The 21,739-nt window shown below is 39.0% G+C and overlaps 1 protein-coding gene across 3 annotated transcripts; it reads right to left on the bottom strand.

The window, feature by feature from the left end:
* Positions 1-2,761: 2,761 nt before the first annotated feature.
* EIF4H (eukaryotic translation initiation factor 4H) lies at positions 2,762-21,418 on the bottom strand. 3 transcript variants are annotated; one of them, XM_075194984.1, is made up of 8 exons: positions 21,272-21,418; positions 18,962-19,149; positions 16,631-16,695; positions 16,446-16,542; positions 15,596-15,646; positions 10,851-10,901; positions 6,253-6,402; positions 2,762-4,489 (listed from the first exon to the last, which is right to left on the bottom strand). In XM_075194984.1, the coding sequence occupies exons 1-8, from the start codon at positions 21,328-21,330 to the stop codon at positions 4,350-4,352; spliced, it is 801 nt and encodes a 266-aa protein (XP_075051085.1). In that variant the 5' UTR covers positions 21,331-21,418; the 3' UTR covers positions 2,762-4,349. The 3 variants fall into 3 exon arrangements, with proteins under 3 accessions (XP_075051085.1, XP_075051086.1, XP_075051088.1); XM_075194985.1 differs by lacking the exon at positions 10,851-10,901; XM_075194987.1 differs by lacking the exons at positions 10,851-10,901; positions 15,596-15,646.
* Positions 21,419-21,739: the final 321 nt, after the last annotated feature.

Raw genomic sequence — 21,739 nt, 5'->3', positions numbered from 1 at the left:
CTCCATAGTCGTTCAGAGGAGCAAGAGCACTTTTGGAGGAGAAAAGTAAGAGGGGAGTACCAGGGTTAGTGTTTAGATCGTCAGAAAAGGAGTGGCTGGGGTTGCAATGTCAAAGGCAACAGAGTGAGAAGTTGTACAAAGTTAAAGCAGCATTGGGGCATGATAGGGAAGAAATAGGAGGGAGGAGGGGTTTGAGGGAGGATGCAAAGATGATAGGGTCAATGCCGTTGATATGACGCTGCATGCGAGTGACTGTGGGTATGAGAGAAGGGAGCAAGGGATAAAGGAATGGAGATTTTGGTAAGACAAAATTGAAGACGTTTGAGATGTCCCAGAAATGGTAAAATACTAGATCCTGGGAGTGGCCATCACGGTGGGAAACAGAAGTTGTCCATTGGGAGAGGCCATAAGGAAAAGTGAGTTAGGAGTTTAGCGGCAGCTGTAGTAATAGGAAAGTCGAAAGGGATGTTAGATATCACAGATAATAATGGTGGGAACATCAAAAGAGAGGAAATAGGAAAGCAAGGTGGGAAAGTTATTAAAAGTAAAAAATTGTGTGGAAGGGCCTAGGGAACGATAGGAGACAGTAACACAAAGGTGGAGAGGGGAGAAGAGACAGATGATCAGTGAACTTCAAAGGAGAATGAGAGGGGGGATAACACACGAGATGGTGTGTCCTACTGTCTCCTAACTACATCTCTTTGGCAGTCCCCAGGACAGAGAGTGAGGGAGGAGAGACCCCTCTGAGGAAATAGTAGTATCAGAGGTGGAGATCCATGTTCCTATAAGGGCCAGGAGACCAAAGGAATGGGAGTGGAAGAGATTGTGAATGATAGTGAGCTTATTGCAGACAGATCATGCACTCCAGAGTGCACAGGAGAGGGGAAGGTGTGAAAGAGGAAGTATGGGAATAAGGTTGGCAGGATTGGCTGTCCTGGAGGGACAAGGTAGTCATGTGGGGGAGTGGGTGAAAGGCATGAAAAAAGGAGAGTGGCCCAAAGTTCAGTTCAAACTCAGTTGAAAGCTCAGTTGAAACCGTTGAAAGTACAATGATAAGATAGAAGACTGAAACAGCTGTAGCGGAGGGGAGGAGTGACTGTTTAATCAGCCTGCCGTACTATTTATTCAGAGGGGATGTTGCAGGGAAATATACTGACAGATAAAAACAAACTTTCATGAGCTGAAAAGATAAGATCAGAGACCAAAACAAACTTCTTGAGGTTCACGTGAAGCCAGGGAGAGATGGAAACATCAGGCGTAGAATACGGCATATCAAGTGAATGTTGTGGTAATGGGTAGAATGGCATTCTCCTTTTTTATCTCCGAATAATGCTATTAAAATCTTAACACTTAGAACTACATACACTAGCTACGCAGTCATCACTGGCTTGCAGCCATTCTACAGTACGATCAACCCCCTGATGAATCCTGCTGGAAAGAAAATAGGTTATAGGCACCTGTTGAATCAACAGTGATTAAAGAAACAGCATAAAAGATGCATTACAGATGGTACTATATGCCTGAAACTGGTGGCCTGGTTTACTTATTCCCTTTTGGGATAAGGTAAACTATTATAAACTCAAATGTCAGAGCATGTAATGCCCCAACACATGTACCCTTTCACTCTCCCAAAATAGGTGGAACTAAAACTTAAAAAAAAAAAAAAACAACCCACAAACAAACCCCAACTGTTCTCCCATATGCTTACAGCTGCAACATCTAGTAACTAGCGATTGGAAACAACTAGAACCTCCCTCTATTCCAGCTTTTAAAAACCTCACTAGTCATATTACATGCATGGAAGTCATCACACCATGGGGCAGGGGGGGATTCAATTGTCACCATTACAGTAGAATCCCTGCTCATTTTAGAGGTTGAGGAAAAATGAGCGGAGATTTGTCAAACCTCCACCGCGAAGGTGCCACATGGCTAGTAATAAGCAATTCCTAACACCTCCACTAGGACAAAACTGCTGGTGGATTAGTTTACCAAGACCCCAGATTAGGGGGTAAATGTATCAATCTGCGGGTTCTTCAACACCCGCGTGTTCAGCCTCTTCCGCGATTAAATTTCAAGCGGCGCTGCATTGTAAAGGGAAGTTAACCCTTTACAATGCAGCGCCGCTTGAAATTTAATCGCGGAAGAGGCTGAACACGCGGGTGTTGAAGAACCCGCAGATTGATACATTTACCCCCAGGTCTTCTTCCTTCTGGATGAAGAGGCGGAGGGAGAGAGACAAAACAAGTGTGCTATGCGATAAAATTTAAAAATGGGCTAATCTATCATTCTATACATGGGGGAGTGTACCATATGGCAGGGGATCTGCAATAGGAGCCATACATTCTGTACAACATGCCTCACAAGTGCAATGTGACATGTGCCAAGTGGCATATAATCTGTGCAATGAAGACTACATCAAATACTGGGGCGTTTGTGCCATGTGTGAGCAGGTGCAGTGGGTCCTGTATCAAGTGCAAAACATCTGTACAATATAGTATGTCAAATAGCATGAGGTTTGTGCCTAGTTTCATTGGCTCTGTGCCATAGCGGGCCCATGCAGTGTCACTTTACATTATTTAAGACTAGCAAAAGTGAAGCGGTCCTTTCCTGGTGTAAAACAGCCTTTTATCAATTACTTTTCAGACCCCAGATTATTAACAGAGCAATTTTCACATAAACCACTATTGATTAAAGACCATTGCATATACAGAATACACAAGATGACCCTCATTTAATTGAGAAAAACAACAAGATGACACAATTTAATTGAGTTTTTCCTTTTATTTAAAAGATCTTCCACAAAATACCATGTCCATATATGTACTTTCTGTCATTAAGCAGAACGTGTAGTGTGTGGAAATAACATTGTAAAGTCAAATGTTTAGACCAGTTGTGAAGTTCTTTACTGTCTCTCACACAGATGTAAATAAATCTAGATAAATCTGAAGGGATGGTTTTTCATTGTTATATTACCACACAAAGCATGTCCTATTTTAGATACTAGTGTTAGACAAATGGTTCTTATAAACGCTGAGAATGGAGAAAAAGGGAGGAGTGAAAGGAGGTGCTGAGACACAGGAGGTAAAATGATTGCCTTATTTCTTTTCTCAATTTTGTTATAATACTTGTTTCAACTTTCACTGTCATGATTGACTGTCACAGCCTCCAGTTGCAGTGAAACGGGTCAATTAAATAAATCCTTTGCATTTGCTCTGTGCCAATTTCTAAATCTAAAGCTATCTTCTATTCTACGGGGAGGTGGTGGTGGGGAGCTGCCATAATCCAATTCATGAAACCAAAACAACGGAACAGATTTGGCGAGGAATGACCCTGAAGCAATAAGAGCTAAGTGCATAAAGCTCTGTTGTCACCTACGCAAGTAGGCCCAGCACACATTTTCAGATAGATAATAAACAAAAAGACAAAATCCGACTTATGGGAGCATTTAGCACTGCAAGTAAAGAACTGTAAATGTGCTGCATGTGTTTCAAATGTACATTGACCAACTGCAGAAAAAGCAGTATATTTAAGGCTGAATTAATTTGTCATTTGGAAAGAAAAAAACCAAAAACAAAATACAATTTAAAAAACCATAAACAAAAAACACAAGCTTTTATTTTATGTATGTTAAAAAGTATTAGGCAACATAAAATCTTTTCCAGGAAAATTATAGTTAGTGTGAGTTTCCTTTTGTTGAACTAACTTTTTATTTCTTTATTTCTTATTTAAAGTAATCGCCTTCTGTTTTGTACATTAATTGCACGGTACAACAAGGTTGTCTATTCAGTTTTTAAGAACATTTCAGAATAAACTAGACACATGGGTGTTACAGGCTTAAAGCCAAAAAAACCTAGTCATGTGAAATTTACATGTTACCAGGTTCCTGTCTCTTTATAGCCATGGCACTGGACACATGCCAGGTTCTACCATCTCAGTCTTGGCAATACAGAACAAAACATGCAGGTCAGAAGTGAAGCAAAGCACTAAATTCAAGGGAAACATAATGTTAACTCAATGGTAACACCTGTGCCCCCAAATTAAAATGAAAAGGAAAATTGAAGAAATTGCAATTCATCTCCCAAGTCCAAAATAAATTCCATTTTTGGAAGAGGCATCCCCTGCAGGACAAGAGAGGTGGAAACAGCACAATGCAGGTTACTAGATACAGAAAAGCAGAGAACGTACTAAAAACCACTTGTTAACAGCTGACATGCATTCACAAGCTCAGTGTTCAGTTTCAGACAGGAGGGAAATGAGGAGTGAATGTCAGGAGGCAGGAATGGTAACTGCAGGGTTGATGTTCCAGGGAGACCAGCTTACTCTCTCCTCTGTCCCTCCCAACCTTTGGCTCAATCCTTTTCCTTTGCTCCACTTTCCTCTCTGGGTTTGGCTCCACCAAAGATTGCAGAGTTTGGATTGGCTACTTGATTCAGGGGGGTTGCAACCGTCCTCGGTTTTAGCTGAAGTCGAGGTCTCTGTGCTCTTTCCTCTGTGGTAGCAAGAAAAAAACAAAAACAAAATACATAACATTACTATTGTTTAGAAGCTCGTGCAACATTGCAAGATACTGATTGCTTTTTGGAGCACATGATCTGCAAACATTTCTATGCACATATTTCTGGAAAAAGCCACTGCAATAAAAAATAAATATCCATGACAACACTAGAAATGTTTATAGTGCTATACAATAGACAGTCGGTATAAGCCTTTGGTTATTAAAACTATAAGTACAGTTTGTGCTGAAATACTATAATTGAATTTACCAGCAATGCAACAAATACACTCAGTGGCCACATTAGGTACACTTGCTTAACACAAATATCTAAAATCGGCCAATCATGTGGCAGCAACTCAATGCATAAATGCATGCAGACATGGTCAAGAGGTTCAGTTACTGTCCAGTCCAAACACCAGAATGTGGAAATGTTATCCAAGCGACTTTGTTCGTGGAATGATTGCTTGGGCCAGACGGGGTGGTTTGAGTATCTCAGAAATAGGTTATCTTCTGCAATTCAAAACACACGAGTTTATAGAGAATAGTGCGCAAAATAAAAAACATCCAGTGTGCAGAAGTTGTGGCCAAAAATGACCTTAAGAGGAGACACTGCCAGACTAGTTCAAGTTGACAGGAAGGTGACACCAGGTAACCGAGGCTACAGCAAGCACATGCGGAAATGGCAGCACGTGGCCTAGTGGTTAGCACTTCTGCCTCACAGCACTGGGGTCATGAGTTCGATTCCCGACCATGGCCTTATCTGTTTGGAGTTTTGTATGTTCTCCCCGTGTTTGCATGGGTTTCCTCCGGGTGCTCCGGTTTATTCCCACACTCCAAAAACATACTGGTAGGTTAATTGGCTGCTATCAAAATTGACCCTAGTCTCTCTCTGTCTGTCTCCCTTCTCTGTCTGTTTGTCTCCCTCTCTGTCTATTTGTGTCTGTGTGTGAGTGTGTGTCTACATTAGGGAATTTAGACTGTAAGCTCCAATGGGGCAAGGACTGATGTGAATGAGTTCTCTGTACAGCGCTGCGGAATTAGTGGCGCTATATAAATAAATGATGATGATGATGCTCACCAAAACTGGACAGATAGATTGGATAAATGCTGCCTGGTCTGATGTATCTCAAGTTCAGCTGACATGCAGATTGTTGGGTTAAAACTAGGCTTAAATATGAATCCCTCCTGTCTTATATCAAGGGGGCAGGTTGATACTGGTGGAGTAATGATGTGGGGAATGCTTTCTTGGTACAAATTAGGCCCCTTAATACCAATTGAACATCATTTAAATGCCACAGCCGACCCAAGTATTGTTGCAAATCATGTGCATCCCCTATATGGCCAGTCTACCATCTTTTAATGGCTACTTCCAGCAGGATAACGCACCATATGTTACAAAGCACATGTCATCTCAAGCAGAATCCACAAACATGACAATGAGTTCACTGTACTACAATGTCCTCCAGTCACCAGATCTCAGTCCAATATAGCACTTTGTGAGCTGAAACATGAGCTTCGCAGCCAGCAAATCTGCAGCAACTGCATGATGCCATCATATCAATATGAGACAGAATCTTTAAGAATGTTTCCAGCACCATGTTGAATACTATAAAGAATTCAGGAAGTGTTGAGGCAAAGGGGAATTCCTGCCCAGTACTGAAAAGGTGTACCTAATAAATTAGCCACTGAGTGCACATTGGCAATTTATTCCAAACATGAAATGCATTCATTTATTGCTCTTCAAATCTCTTTCTAACCGTCAGTAGGCTCTCTGAAGTCCACAGAAGCACCACGTGGTGCATCTCTGTATCGACCAGGTCCCGCTGAAGATGGAGGAGGTCCTCGCCGATCACTAGGGCCACTGCGACCTCTACCTCTGCCTCCTAAAAAATCATCATCTCTAAAGCCTAAATAAAGCAAAAACAAAAAATATATCAAGCTCTGTCTTGCTGCTTACCTCATTACCATTTTGAGTTCCAAGTACCAGCTTGTAGAATATACCTTGATACACCATATTTTGCATTAAGGTAACTTGTCTGTCTTAGATCCATGTACATTTACTTGTACTAAAGGAATGATTGTAGTCCAAAAAAACATACCATTGACAGTCTCTGGTCAGAGAAACATACAAGCAATTAGTATTTTAAAAATAAATTAATACAAACTTATTTATTAATATGATACGAATAGCCTAAGTGCTATAACCAAGATCAGACATTATACAGTATTATTAACCGCAGCTAAACTGTTTAAGTGCTTAGTTAGCTTATTGGTTTCCAACAGGTAACATATTTGTTCCCTATGCATCACATGACAAAATATAACCACTATGAAGTTATAGTGTGAAAAAGTGCTTTAAAAATACTATATCAAAAGTGCTTTTTGCTTTGGTACTCAAACAGCCAATAACCTCCTTCAATTTGTAGTTGCCATATAGTCACCAGAGTAAATAGCATCTTAGAAGAATGACCTGGTGGAACTACAATGGCTACAATATCCAAATAGAAAAGCATAAAAGTGTAAATATCTGCTTAAAAGAGCAAGTATACTCATAACGGATACTTAAACGTACACCAAACCATGACATGTGCATTACAGAGCTAAATATTGTCTATTCTTTCTAAAACACTGATGTACCAGACCAACATTTTAGGCCTAAAGAAAAAGAAAAAAAAAAAAAAGCAGCAGCATTCATACACTGACTGGCACATACTCCACACATGTATATTAAGAAGTGTACTTACTAAATTTCGTAAACTGTACACAAGTTTTGCATATGTTTTACATAACTACAAATGTAGATCAAATGTAAGGGACTACCTAAGCTTAAACCTTACAAAAAAGTTAATGAAATATTTACTAGCTACTTATAGTATTCTATACTATAACGGACCTTTGAACAGACCACAATGCTGAAAACAGAATTCAGGCAACTCCCTAATAGCCCAAAAATGATAAATGCAGTTTGAAGGGGACTGTAGATAACTGTGTGAAGACATCTTCCGACCTCACTAATAAGCCCCAGGCATGCCAGGAGTCAGCCCATGGGGTGGAAAGGCCAAATATCTCCCAATTTGGGCCTGTGTGTGGTAAAGCTTTACATGCAATGTAAACCTGATGTGCCATTACAAAGCTGCAGTGCGACAGGTGAGAGCAATGTTGGAGAAAAAGAGTAGCAGATAGCAAAATGCACTGGGAGGTGTGAGCAGCGGTCATCCTTAAATGTGTCTGACTACATGTATGTATTGCAAACTGCCTTCACGGTAATTATAACAGGTCTTGCTGACTTCCCAGAGTATGACCCCCCCCCCCCCACCCACCCACCCATAGTTGGATCTCCTGCAGAGAGCAAGAGCACCAATATGTGAAACAAGGGGAGCTGCTTTTAGCCTTGGAAGCCCAGGAAGTCATGAACTAAGTTATGTGCAGTCAATAGGACATGAAATATTCAGAAAATACACAAGACATTAAGAGATAAATTACAGGTTTCTTAAAGAAATTATTAGCATTTATACATGGCTTTCCCCTCTTTCCATCTTTTACTAAAGCACTTGTCATGCTCACACAGACTGCAAATTCAATCTATCCATCTTTGTTCTGCCAGAGAGAAAAGAGAAAAAAAAAATAAAAAGTACAAAAAAAAATAAAAAAAAAAATAGGTGGATTCACACATGGGAGCATCACCGGAAATATTACAAGCACCACTGACATGGTACCTGTTGACTATTGTCTAAGAGTGGTTTCATTGGCAGTTTGAAGGAAGTGGTAGAAAATAATTCACCACAACTTTACTTTTTATGCCACACTGAATTTCGTTTTAACACCATTTCAATTAAAAGCAAACTAAACTTTGGAGTTTATGTTGAATAAAACAAACACTTTACTAGACACCAGGGAATATGCAACTCTAAACTACTGTTCTCAAGAGCCATGATATTGTAAAAGCAAATCCTCCACATAAGAAACTTCGTTAAATATATAGAATTAGAAATAGCTGGACTGATGGCATATGACTAATGGCTTCCAGTGAAAAAATAACAGTGATATTCACATTGAGATGCTCAACACTGACCAATAACATGAACTACTGAAACCATGTAACCTGAGCACAATGACTAAACTATGCAGCTCATCATCCTAAAAGACTTCAGAACAAAGTAGGGTATCTTCTAATCAGACATTACTAATCGATCTACTAACCCTGTAAGATCTCTTCGTGCCCAAGAGATTTGTGCAACAAATTCAGAAGAGCATTTTGAATGGAGCACATGGAATTGCACACATTACACGACATCCAGAATTGAGACAAAGGTCTTCATCAATCTTCACATAGTTTTGGATGGTAATGCAATTGTCAAAAACAGAGAAGTTAGGACAGAATTTGCTGTTTACAAGTGCTGAGGGATAAACACTCTGATGGACCAAGCCTAAACTGTAGCCGAGAGACACCATGGGTTAGCGACGTTTTGAGGCTTTTTATAATTCTCACTGGATTGGGCATTCAACACAATATCATCCAGATACTGAACAAACATGGACCCCTGATGATGAGGGAATGACTCCATGGACACCATGACCTTTATGAAGAATGCAGAGGTGACGAACATAAAAAAAACACTTAAAGTAAGATCCCTAGAAATACTGGTAGCCCTCCCATATATGAAGGAAGACATCTCCGATATACTACACTCTTCACTGCAAATCTCTTGGCTCTGTCCCAACGCAGAGGCCATTTTCTTTTTTCATTCTGTTTCTTTATTGCACCCTAGGACTACAGTGGATCAGGAGAGTGTTTTTTGTTGTTATTGTTGTTGCGGTTTTGTTTCCACTGTAAGTGCAAGCATGGGTGGGACATGTAGATCCACATACCCCTGCTACACAGAGACCAGTGCAGCACAGAAAATTAGTAGCAGTGGTCATATGTGGTTATATGTGAGCACCAGGACCCTGCTTAATACAAGAAATAGTGAGGGTTTAATGTGAAGCAATTAGATATTTTAAAGAGGAAACCTCAATAAATCTGTGCATAAGGCTGCATGTGATGGGTATGAGGCAGTTATGTTGTGTACACAGTTGCAACAGTAGGATCAAAACTATACATTTGGAGCCAAGGCAGGAAATGAGGCAATTATGCTGGGCACAGGGTTGCATATAGTGTGCAACAGACTGTGGTAGACCTGATTTAAGCTAGGTACAGGGCTATATGTGGTCAGCATGAGGTTATGTTGGTTACAGCATTAATGAGTTGCATAGGGCAATGCATAGAGCTGTATGAGATGGGCAGTAAGTATATATGCTGGGAGTGGCATTAAATGTGGTGTGGGCCTGCTGTGCACAGTATTTTCTTTTTAGCTACACTATGGGCAGCACAAGCACACACAATAAGTATATATTTTACCATATCACAAAGTATTTTACACTTCACTATCCCAAAGTATGCATACTGCACTTTTTATAGCCTCTCTTCTGCACTTGCTTACTAATTTGTCATACTGTGCACAGGAAAACCCTGTACGACAGCATAGGCAATACCTTGGCAACATAATTTGCTTGCAGCTTCCTGGTTTTTAATCTCTGTAATCTTCTGTGGTACAGGCACTGGACAAATGCTATTCCTGGAGAATGGCTATCCATTCGGTAGATTTTTAGCATGATCATGTTAAGAAAAGTGCTACTGGTGAATTATCCAGAGTTTATCTACAACAGAGTGGCAATGCCTGTGTGGCCTTCTCCCTACAGCCCATGATACATCAGTGGCTTTTTAATGTACTGAAAAAAGAAAAACGTTCCAACTATTTGAAAAATGACGTGACAGCGTAAATTTCTGTGTCCGTTGACTTATAGTTCAAGTCAGTAACATACAATAGTGGCAGTCACATCCGTAGGCCAAATGCAAATACTGCAAGCTGAATATACAAACATAAATAAATATATTTAGGGCTGTCGGCACCAACAGCCTCTAGAGTTAGAGAAGGGTGCGGAAAAAAATAAAAATAAAACCACACCAGTGTGCTGCATTTCTGTGAGTGATATACAGAAGGAAAACAGGCTTGTATTTCATTTAAGTGAGCCCCACTAAATTTTAGCTTTGCTAAAAAAAATAAAAATAAAATATATATATATATATATATATATATATATATATATATATATATATATATATATATATATATATATATCAGAAATCAAATTAGACAACATGAAGGAAAGGTTTGCATAATCAGAGTTGCTGTTCAACTTTTGAAGGAAGAAAGTCAGTGCTCAGATAGCATGTTTTCTAAACAGGTTCACCGGCATTACCCCACACCTTGACAAACCAGTGAAAGCCTTAAATAAGAACAAGTGTATCCTTTACCAGTATTGAAGTCATCGCTTGAACCTCCTCTAGAGCCGTAACTATCGTTTCCTGAAAAACAAGGTAACAACATGAAATCTAATGCTAAATAAGCCAAATGTCAGCGTTAAAACGGAAGACCAAACCCCAATTCCATTACTTACCCACTAAGCATGCAAAGAATACATCAACTCTTAGCCAAAGTCACAACAACAGACATGGTTCTTCAGTCAGTGGAAATGAGGACTAGACTATCAGTGACTGAACTCTACAATAAATAAGAAACACTACAGACCATTTTAGCTTTGACAAGCAGTGTTCAGTAAAATAAGACCATAAGATGCCATGAAATTTGAGTATGAAAATCATGGGAATGGAAATCAAATGCACTACACTCATGACACTAGGCCAAAAACTATGAGGTGTGCTAAAGATATGAAAGAAAAGGGGCTTGTAAATCTTAATCCTTATCTTATTATTACAGTAAACCACTTATTTTGCCGCATGTGGCTTCTTCAGTGGGTTCTAATCACACCCCACACTGTAATACATTATCTTTGTCCACAGCCACCCTCCCCCCTCCCATTTATTCTCTTCACCCCTTCATTCCACTTACACATTTGTACCTGCCTCCCTGGATAAAACATTTCCTGTCCAACACACTGTTATTTTTATTGGAATATATATTTTACACACATTTTCTTCATCCATCTATCGCTATGATTGGTACACCAATGTTATCCTTCAGTGCATTGTTCAGGACATCCAAACATCAGAGAAACATATATACACTAGACCAGGCCTGTCCAACCTGCGGCCCTCCAGGTGTTGTGAAACTACAAGCCCCAGCATGCTTTGCCAGTAGACAACCTGTTGATAGCTGGAAGGGCATGTTGGGACTTGTAGTTTCACAACATCTGGAGGGCCGCAGGTTGGACAGGCCTGCACTAGACCGTCTCCATCCTGTTAGACACAAGATATCCAATGGAAGGAAAACACCACATGAATTTATAATTGCGCCACCCAGTGCTCCAGAGGAACAACCAGCTAATATTACCTTTATATTAGCTTTACTAGGTGGAGGACCACATGGATTGTACTCACAGAACTTTACATAAGCTAAGTTCACGTGTGAGTTCCCACAACTTGCAAACCCTTCCCAGAATTATTTCATGTTAATTTATGTATCACCAGACATTACAAATTTCTTAAAAAAAAAGATGCATCATGTGCAATATATTTTTAAGGCCTAGATATTGCTGGTTCTGCCACCATGTATGAATCCACCAGTCCACAGAGTACATTTATGCACAGCAAGTCCTCAAAGACGTAACTCAAGCTGGCAGCTAGGCAGAGGAGCACTTTGTAGCATGACAGCCTGCAGTACAGGAGGGAAAGTATGATGGATAAGATTAGTGAATTATAAACCCTTCAGTTTTTTCCCCTGCATATAAAATTGCGATAAGGTAATAATAGAAATAAGGACTAAACCTAAATTGTATTTATTGGTGAACAATATAGTAAAATCAAACTGTGTACCTTTAAAAGTTTCCCCCAAACAGTGAACCGCTGTAGACCACAGATACATGCCTGCTCACGCCATGTGACATTAAATTTAATACTATTAATTGCACCAGTTCCCCATGACAATCCACATCTTCAGCCCTCAAAATTGGCTCCCCTTAGCTGGAATAATAGAGACCAACCCTTTCAAAATGTGCTATTATTGGGGTATTGTTCTGGTTGGATGTGTGGTCTTGCTTTGTTAAATTGTGGCTTTACTTGATCTTTAAAACATAGTAGCCAAACCCTGAAATCGGATAGTTACTTTTACCACCCCCCTCTCTGACCCCTTATAAAATCTTAAGGGATAGTCATAGCCACTGTGCCACCCACCTGGACTTCATTATGACTAGCATGACGAACTGAAAGCCACAAAATGTGTGCAAGACCTGTGCTGGCTACCAAGAATTTGAGTCCTAAAACATGGGGTGTACCCTATTAAGAGTGACCAAACCTCAGCTAAATGACTTGGGCACGTTGTTTTTAATTGTCGGTGCAATGAAAAATAAAAAGGTACACCCGACTTCAACTTACAACCAGCACAGTGGCTCTATAACTGTTGAAGAAAGTCCAAGCCTGGATTTCAGGAGACATTATGTTCAACAGCTGGAGATATGGAGACAAAAAAATAAGTCAAGAATAGAGAACAGGAGGGATGGCTAAGGAGCTTGTACAGGGCTTAATTTTGGTGGTGTGGCTACTGCACAATTAGTATGGAACATGAGGCATTTTTTCTGGGGCCAGTGCAGCATATGATAGGCATGAGGCTTAAAATTTGGCTACCAGGTTGCATGTGTTAGACATGAGGCTGATTTTGCAGTCGTCTCTGGCTGTAATCGTGTCAATGACAGGATTTTGGCCAAAGGTTTTTCATATGGCACATGGCCATAATGGAGAGCATGGTCTTGTTACAAAAGTATTCCAAACAGATATATATTTAAATCGACATCCCTTTAGACAAATAGGTCATAAAATCGTTGGGCACTTCTCCAAGGGGAAAATGGATATTTTAAAAGAAGAAACCTTCTTAAATTAGGGGTGGGTATAGAGTGCTGGAAGCATGAGGCAATTATGTTGAGAACACAGGCTTGTCAATATTGTGCAAATTAGTTCTTCATCCGTTGGCCAAGAAACATTTGGGATACAAATTAACTTATCCTTACAATGTTTGATATAATTGTATATATCAGCATTGAAAGTACACCAGTTTCTGCACCTGGTCGGGACAAGGTGAATACCTAAAGTACAGAAATATAATAGCTGATCGTGATCTCATCTATGCAGCTCTTTACAATCATTGGACGACTCACTCATACTGCAAGTGGGATGCGCCAACTCCTAAATAAGATATTTCTGGTACACTTTGGTCGCAGCTCTATTTAACATTGGCTTGTGAATGTTTATATGTACCAATATGAGGTAAAACCTAAAGTTTATAATGAGTTTGAGTTTAGAATAACCTCTCATCTCTGAATATTTCATATTTATATATTATAATGATCTTATCACTTGTCCTTTACATTATAAACAAGTGTAATCCATTAACTATGATTCTAACGCTATCTATTTTTTATCCATTATTTATATATCAAGTCATTATCTGCTATAGCCGATTTACAAAGTATTTGATAATATCCATATATGAGCATGTCTTAGAATATTGCTAATTAATTTAGCAACTAGAATGTATATCAACGCTGCTTAGTTCTTTTTTCTCTTATATGTCCAAGGTCAGTAATGTCTGAGCAGAAACATATATTACCCAATTTAACCTAAATTATTTAAACTAATTTACAGTTTTAAGCTCAAATTGGTCTGTACCACTTTTCTACTTTGATACTGGGCACATGGCTGTAATGGAAAACATAATATTTCCCATCTGCAACCAAGGACAATGTGTTGAGCACAGAGTTGCATAAAGTGTGCAACAGACTGTGTATAGTCGGTCTGAGGTGGTTATGTTGACCACAGCACTGTAAGGATAGTGTATGGGCCTTACATCCACCGCATACAGATCTTTATCTGTGGGGCTTGAGTGTGGTGGGCATGAGTCTGCTATTTATAGTATTTTCTTTTTAGCTACACAATGCACAGCATCTTGTTTGCCATATGACTAGGTTTTTGTCACGTTGCGGTGTCATGTTATACATGCTGCACTTTGTATACTGTTTCTGTACTGCACTTTTTTCTGTTGGTACCTCGCCACACTGTACCCTACGCTGCCCAGCCCTGCAATAGACAAGAGCCCCCAAAAATATACCCAAGTAGTAAGGCAGACATGGTATGTGGGATACCTTGCCAGCATCATTTTGTTACAGATTCCTGCTTTTTCTAGCAGGAAAAACCCATAGCTGTAATCTTCTGTGACACAGACACTAGGCAAATGCTACTTCTTGGATAACAGTTTTTAAATTTTGTAGTTTACCATTTTAGCACAGTCACATGTTAAGAAAAGTGCATCTGGCTAATCAGGTCTAGTTTGTCTGCAACTAGGTGGGAAGGACTGTATAGCATAAGCTTCACCTCTATGATTTGCTGACAAAAAGTGTCGTTTTAAAAGATGGCATCAATGATTTCTATTATTAACAGAAGTTGAATTATATTTAAAAATGGCACAACATTTAAAACCTCTACTCTTGAAACTTGGATTGTAATATTAAATACAGCATATACATTCAGAACAAAGAGTACCATTGCCAACTAAAAGAAATAAAGTGGTAGTTATGTTTTCTATAACACCCTCTCCCACCACTCTTTCACCTGAAGCGGGTGATTGTACCACAACCTTGCAACATTGGGGAGGGGAGAGTGGGAAGAAACACATCCCCAACCACCTCCTATTTATAACTTGGCTCCAGATAACAAAGAAGAGAAGGTTGCAGAAAGCTAAACAATGAGAGCCTGGTAGATTTAAAATAATGCAAACACACAAGGAAAATAAACTTGCATTTCATTAAAGTGAACCCTTCTAAATTTTTAGTTGTGTGTTTTGATTGGCTTCAAATATATATCAAACACAAATCAATGGAGACATGAAACAAAGGTTTACATAAAAGTTCACCAAAGCAGAGATGTTCAAGAAGTGAGAAAGTCAGTGCTCATATAAGAAGTTTTCTAGAATAGATATGAACAAGTTCACCGGCATGACCCCACACCTTGACAAACCAGTGAAAGCCTTCAGTAAGAACAAATGTATCCTTTACCAGAATTGAAGTCATCTCTTGAACCTCCTCTAGAGCCGAAACTATCGCTTCCTGAAAAACAAGGTAACATCAATATGAAATCAAATGCCAAATAAGCCAAAACTTCCAGGTTGAAATGAAAGTCCAGCTCCCAATTCCACCAGTTACCCACTAAGCATGCAAAGAATACATTAAATGTCAACCAAAGGCACAATATCATTGATCTTCATGCAGAGGGACTAGACCATGACCAGTCAACACTGAAAACTACAATCAGTAAAATAAGACCCTCAGATGATCCTGTAATTTGTGTATAAATATCATTCAATGCAATAAAATTGACAACACACTCATGACATTGGGCCAAAAGACTATGAGGGGTACTAAAGAATTATAAATCCTTCCCAAAATATTTAATCATATGGTAATAATGCTTAGCCGTTTTATATCTCTCCAGACAACAAAAAGAAACCACATTTCATACAATATATATTGTCCATCTGCATATTTCAACCATCCAATTGCATATTAAAGGAATCTGGAAGTCAACAAAAAGAACATTTTAGCAAGTAGATTTACTTCCCAAACAATTTTAACAAATTACTAGGACAGCAATACAAAAGAAAGTTTGTTTGCCTCACCTACAGGTTTGTATTCCATTTACTACATATTTATTTATGACAATTATATTGTTTAGTAATTTGATATGACTTCTACTGAACAGAAGGCTGCCAATGGTTAAGAGTGCATAAGACGCATGCAATTATGAACCATGTCAAATAAGCACAAAATGAGTACTATCCTCTTTTTTTTTTACACAAATCCTATATTTTTGTTTCAGCTAAAGAGCAGTTTGTAAGAACAAAATCACCTCTGTCATCAGGTCCACCTTTCCTGAATCCAAAGCCACCTTTATCTTGTTTTCTGCCCTCTGCTATATCCACTCGCAATGAACGGTCATTTAAAAGCTATTGGGGGGGAAAAGCAAAACAGAACTTGGTAAGAAATATTGCAAAATGAAAGACAGTTAATATAAAAAAGGAAAAAGAAACTTACTGCACCATCATATGTCAAGGCTTCTTTAAGGGACTCTATATCGTCAAATTCTACATAACAAAACCCTGCAAACAAGAACAGATAAAGAAAAAAATGTCAGTTTCTTTGCATAATGAAAAGACAATATATTCTCAAGTTCTACTGGATCCCAAATATGTTCTTGCAATCCAACAACGAGAGCATACATTTCAATACAGTCCTTGTACAATCTGTAATTGACAAAGGGATATCCTCCAAACAAAAATAAGGCTTCTACAATAGAACCATTTTGGCTTCATTTTTACTTTATCTCCTAGTATGTGGACAATGAAAGCAATATTAAGCTTAAATAACTTATTTACTCAGTTAAAACATACTACCTCTTCCCTTAATGCAAAGTTAGAGTGTGGTTACATAGAAGCATTCACGCGCCCAACAGCATTTTTCATATAATTTTTTTTAATTCATTATGGAATCAAAATTGATTCTCAAGAATTCTTACCACTGCTTAACAAAATGATTCTTAGTTACAAATAGACTAGAATTGATTACATAAATATTTCTACCTCTTGTGTTAAGATACACCTAAATAATGCATGGGACTCATATTTGCCTCACACTTTCCAATGAATCATTTTTTTGCTGCAGTTTGGAATTTTCATAGAACCACGGTTGGTCTCTGTCTCCCTCTCCATCTACCCACTGTAGATGGGAGATAGGGTAACCCTCTCTCTCCTGGACAGTGTTTGTCTTCACATTGAGCTAGGATAAGGTTTGCTTGGAGGCAGGCACTTGGACAGCCCTTGCGACTATTCAGAGATATGCCAATGGAAATGCCCGTTTCTATGAATACTTCCAAATTTGTCAGTTTACAAATACCCTTTCCAAGACGAATGTACACACCTGTTTTGGGCTACCTACACAAAATGTTTATACAGATACATTTATATCCCATGTTTTCACTGCAGCACCACATCTGATAACCAAGATGTTGAAACAGTTTGAGCCCAATCAGGTTCATAGCTAAAATTAAAAAGATTGCCTCTTCTACTCAAAACCCAAAGAAATAACATATACAGGCCCTCTGGTTAATGTTGAATTGAAGGGAAATAGAAACAGATTTGTTGAACTGTGTCCCAGTCTCTAATCGGTCATGCCCGGTGACCGGCAATGGAACTAGTCAGACTGGTCTTTCTCTGAGTAAACAATTAAGCTTGTGGTTGTTGATTTGTGTGTAGATTTTCTAAACGTCTACCCCCCCCCCCCCCCCGACCCCCCTGTGGAGCCTTTTGTTAAACACTATCTTCCTCCTAATGTCTCCACCCCCCAATCTTATATTTAGCACAATGTTGCTAAGCTTATCAAACACACTGTTGTGTAATATTTCCAATGCTGATTTTGTTCACATACTAATTTATACAACTGTTCCATATGCAACGCCACACCCCATGTTTGAGCTTTTTGGCCTCAACACTAGGCCAGACTGCTTGGCACAGTCCTGACACTGTACATCAGCCGAAAAACACTATCACGAAATATAAGACTAGACAGGCAGAGCATACACCCATGGAGAGACTTCTATGTTTAGGGGACCTGAAACCTTGTAAAAAAAATAGGAGGGCAAAATGGATGGAGTAAGATATAGACAAATCTTGACGGAGAACCTGCTGCAGTTTGCTGGAGACCTAGGACTTGATAAAAGATTTATATTCCTGCATAATAATGACCCAAAGCAAAGTAAAATCCCCATTGATATCAAGGACCAATGGAATGATTCGAAAATTGTTCGGCAATGGCCACAATGCAACCTGACAGAACGAAAAAAATATCAGAAAGAATTTCAGTGTCCAGATGGTCAAAGCTGGTAGAGCATTAACTGTATAGACTCCAAACTGTAATGTCAGTTAAAGGTGCCTTTACAAAGTCATAAAACAGGGGTAGGGAGGGATCAAAAAAAATAAAAAAAAATAGATAGATAGATATATATCTATCTATATATCTATATAAAACACACACACTTGTCTCGTACTATGTCAAGTTAGGAAAAAATAAAAGGGGGAACTTTTGTTAAATATATACCCTTTGACTGCCTTCACTTTGGCCCAGCACCCAAACCATTTATTCATAGGCGTTTTTTAATTATGGTAGCATGTTAAATGCTCATCAATCTCAAAAGGACAAACAAGGTTGTTTTTTTTCCCCTTCAATGAAGTCAACAAAAAACACTTGCCAAAGTGAATGTCCCGTCCACCTCGCATGGTCAATTTTCCATAGCTAATCAAAATGAACAGTACACATCTCAGTTTCCTGATATTTATGATGGAGATAAATGTTGTAATCAGTTTTACATACCTTTAAACTTGTCTGTCTCCTTGTCTCTGACTAGCCGCACACTCCTCACATTCAGTTCTTTAAAGATGGTATCTATGTCTCCTTGTACAGTATTGAATGGAAGATTACCCACATATGCTGTAAACGGTGGGTCTGTAGGAAGCTCTTTCTGTTTACGAGGACCAGGTCCAGCATCACCACGTCGGGGCCTGAGAGAGACAATACAACTTTTTTTACAAGGAACTATTTTAAGAGTGTCACTACTAAGGAATAAAGACATGATGTTTTTGACACTAAATTAAAACAGCCCCATACTTAAAAGTTGGTCATTAAAAATACATGCTATTTTGTTTAACCCCTTCCCAGAAGTCTGATGCAAATGCAATTATCAGCACAATCCATGAAACAATCAGATTTTTACTTAACCCAATCTGTCAAAGTCTTTATTAAAGAAATACCAACTGAGATATCCATTAGGGTGTACACAAACCACACAGTGGAAATCTCAAGCTTGATAAGACTCAATTCTACATTAGAAGATAAAAGGCAACACCCTCTGCTGGAAGCAGGCTGTTGCTAAGCTCAAGTTATTTCATTGTTTTGGAGATTCATGCAACATCAGTACTAATGACTTTATTATTATTATAATATAATTTCACCTAGGAAAACCCTGGCCCAAGATAGACCGGATGCAAGTGCAGTAAAATTGAGTAGAATCTACGTAGCAATTTTTTTAGAAACGTTTCTAATGGTACTATTTTGCGTGGAATTTTACACTATATAGAGTACACAGATTCATAAAGGTTTTGATAGGAAGCAGGAAACAAAATAGGCAGAATGTGTTTAATATATGTAAGTGCACACTCAATCCTGAGGAGCACTTTGAGCAAGACGAATGTGAAATAGAGACTTTACACTTAACTGTCCAACCGTTGACAAAATGAAAACAAATGTAGAACAGTTAAGAATCCCTCCAATTCCAGATTGAGCAATGATCTAAATCTACTACAGACAGTTGGGCTTTTAACCAGCCACAGAAAGAGATGGCAAAAAATAAAACGAACATATTTGGCAAATTCATAATTTGCCTGAATTAAATTAATCTCTGAAGATTTTTTTCAGAGCAGAAGCACTTGCATTTCACTCTTGACCAGTAATGACATTTAAAAAAAATGAATGATTCTGACTGGTCAATTACATAGGCTGTCCAACTACTTACCTTTCAAGTTAATTTGAGAAGCTGAGAGCTGAATTAATCTTTTAGGGTACATAAATATACACTATACAGAGGACTGTGAAGATAAGCACAATTTGAATTGCTTCAAAAATTATGGGTTATGCTCGTTTCTAAAGTTAAAACCTCTATACATACAGAGCACTACATAGCTCAAATGCCAGTGATTTACAGAACTACATTTCCTATACAAGGCTCAAAACCTACTACATGCAATTGAATTAATAAAAACAATTTAATCTTTTAGTCACAAGCATTGATATACACCGTCATGAACTACATTATAAATCTAATAGTATTAATATGACCATATCATGGCATGGTGCACAGGCTTCATGGCATAACACTTTATTTCAAACTGGTCATTAAAGTGATGGCTTGGTCAGTATTATAGCACTACATTTTGAAACATCTGACATCACTTGAAGTGAACTCATGCAGCTTCCATGGGAAAAGGAAGTGGATGTTCTTAGCAATATCCCTCCCAAATCTCACCCACAGGCAACAAAAACTGTCTGTATAGTTTCATATTGTCCAATAAAGGCTTTACAATGTTTGAAGCCCATGATCATTTAATTGCTTCACGCCTACATTCTGTAAATGAACAAAATGCAATTGCAGCAAATCTCCCAACTATGTTACCAATCCAAACGTGTTTTGTGTTACGTTATTTATCTGGTAACATGTGCATGGAAATAGCAGTGTAAACAGCAGCTATATGCATAGGCGGTGCCTCCACACGGAGAGAGATACCAGGGTTCAGGCCATGCAGATAACATTACGGATTCCATGCACCACCTAATCATTGCCCAGACAAGGGCAGATCTATACAGAGATCACTAGTTATATACACCTAGGCATGTAATAACATGCTGCGGTATATGTACTGGTGTGATGCGGAACATTGCACGTAAGTGGACACAGTAACCCATTTGTATATATGCGAAATCCTCGGGATCATGCAGCTGCATGGCGGTACCGTCTTCCGCTCCCTGGGCCTCTCTCCCTCCACATTACTCTCACTCTACGTAGTCCCGTCAATTTTCCGCTTGCGTTCAGCCAGTCACCCTTCTACACATGACCCTGCCGTGTCTCACCCTCTGCCACCTCCAAAGCTGCTATAGGCCCGATCGTCGAAGGTTTCATAATCCGCCATTGCTGCTCTCTCCTCTTCGCAGCCGAAGCGGCCAGGCGCTGAGGACCCCGCAATATAGCACAGACAGGGCTGCCCGTGGAGGTGCCTGCATCCAAAACGCCTTCATCACATGTGCTGTACCATAGAAGAGAATTACAAGGCAGATACGATAGGGGGAGTCTTTACTGCTATACACATAGACGTGGAATACTTGCTGTAAAGGAAGATATAATGTATCTAAATTGATTACATACATGTATCAACTGTTCATCTCTTTTAGTGCTTTGGCTTCTCCAGAACTAAAGCTTCCTGACATTTTTAAATAACATCATTTAATTTTTTTATTTTTCTATCATTATTTTTCTTAAAGGTTTAAAGGCCAGGGGAGAGAGATACAGAAAAAAGCAGGAGAGGAGGGGGTACATATTGG

Source organism: Mixophyes fleayi, chromosome 2, assembly GCF_038048845.1.
Source record: "Mixophyes fleayi isolate aMixFle1 chromosome 2, aMixFle1.hap1, whole genome shotgun sequence".
In the NCBI taxonomy this organism is placed as follows: domain Eukaryota; kingdom Metazoa; phylum Chordata; class Amphibia; order Anura; family Limnodynastidae; genus Mixophyes; species Mixophyes fleayi.
The sequence above is the reverse complement of the archived record's forward strand: the minus strand, read 5'-3'. Positions and strand labels throughout refer to the sequence as shown.

Bases quoted from the DNA above. Each gene is read 5' to 3' on its own strand.
- EIF4H (XM_075194984.1), bottom strand. From the start codon at position 21,330: ATGGCGGATTATGAAACCTTCGACGATCGGGCCTATAGCAGCTTTGGA. The intron at 10,902-15,595 runs GTAAAGGATACA...CTTGTTTTTCAG, and splicing joins AAGAGATGACTTCAATTCTG to GAAACGATAGTTACGGCTCT. The intron at 4,490-6,252 runs GTTAGAAAGAGA...TTGCTACCACAG, and splicing joins CTTCAGAGAGCCTACTGACG to AGGAAAGAGCACAGAGACCT.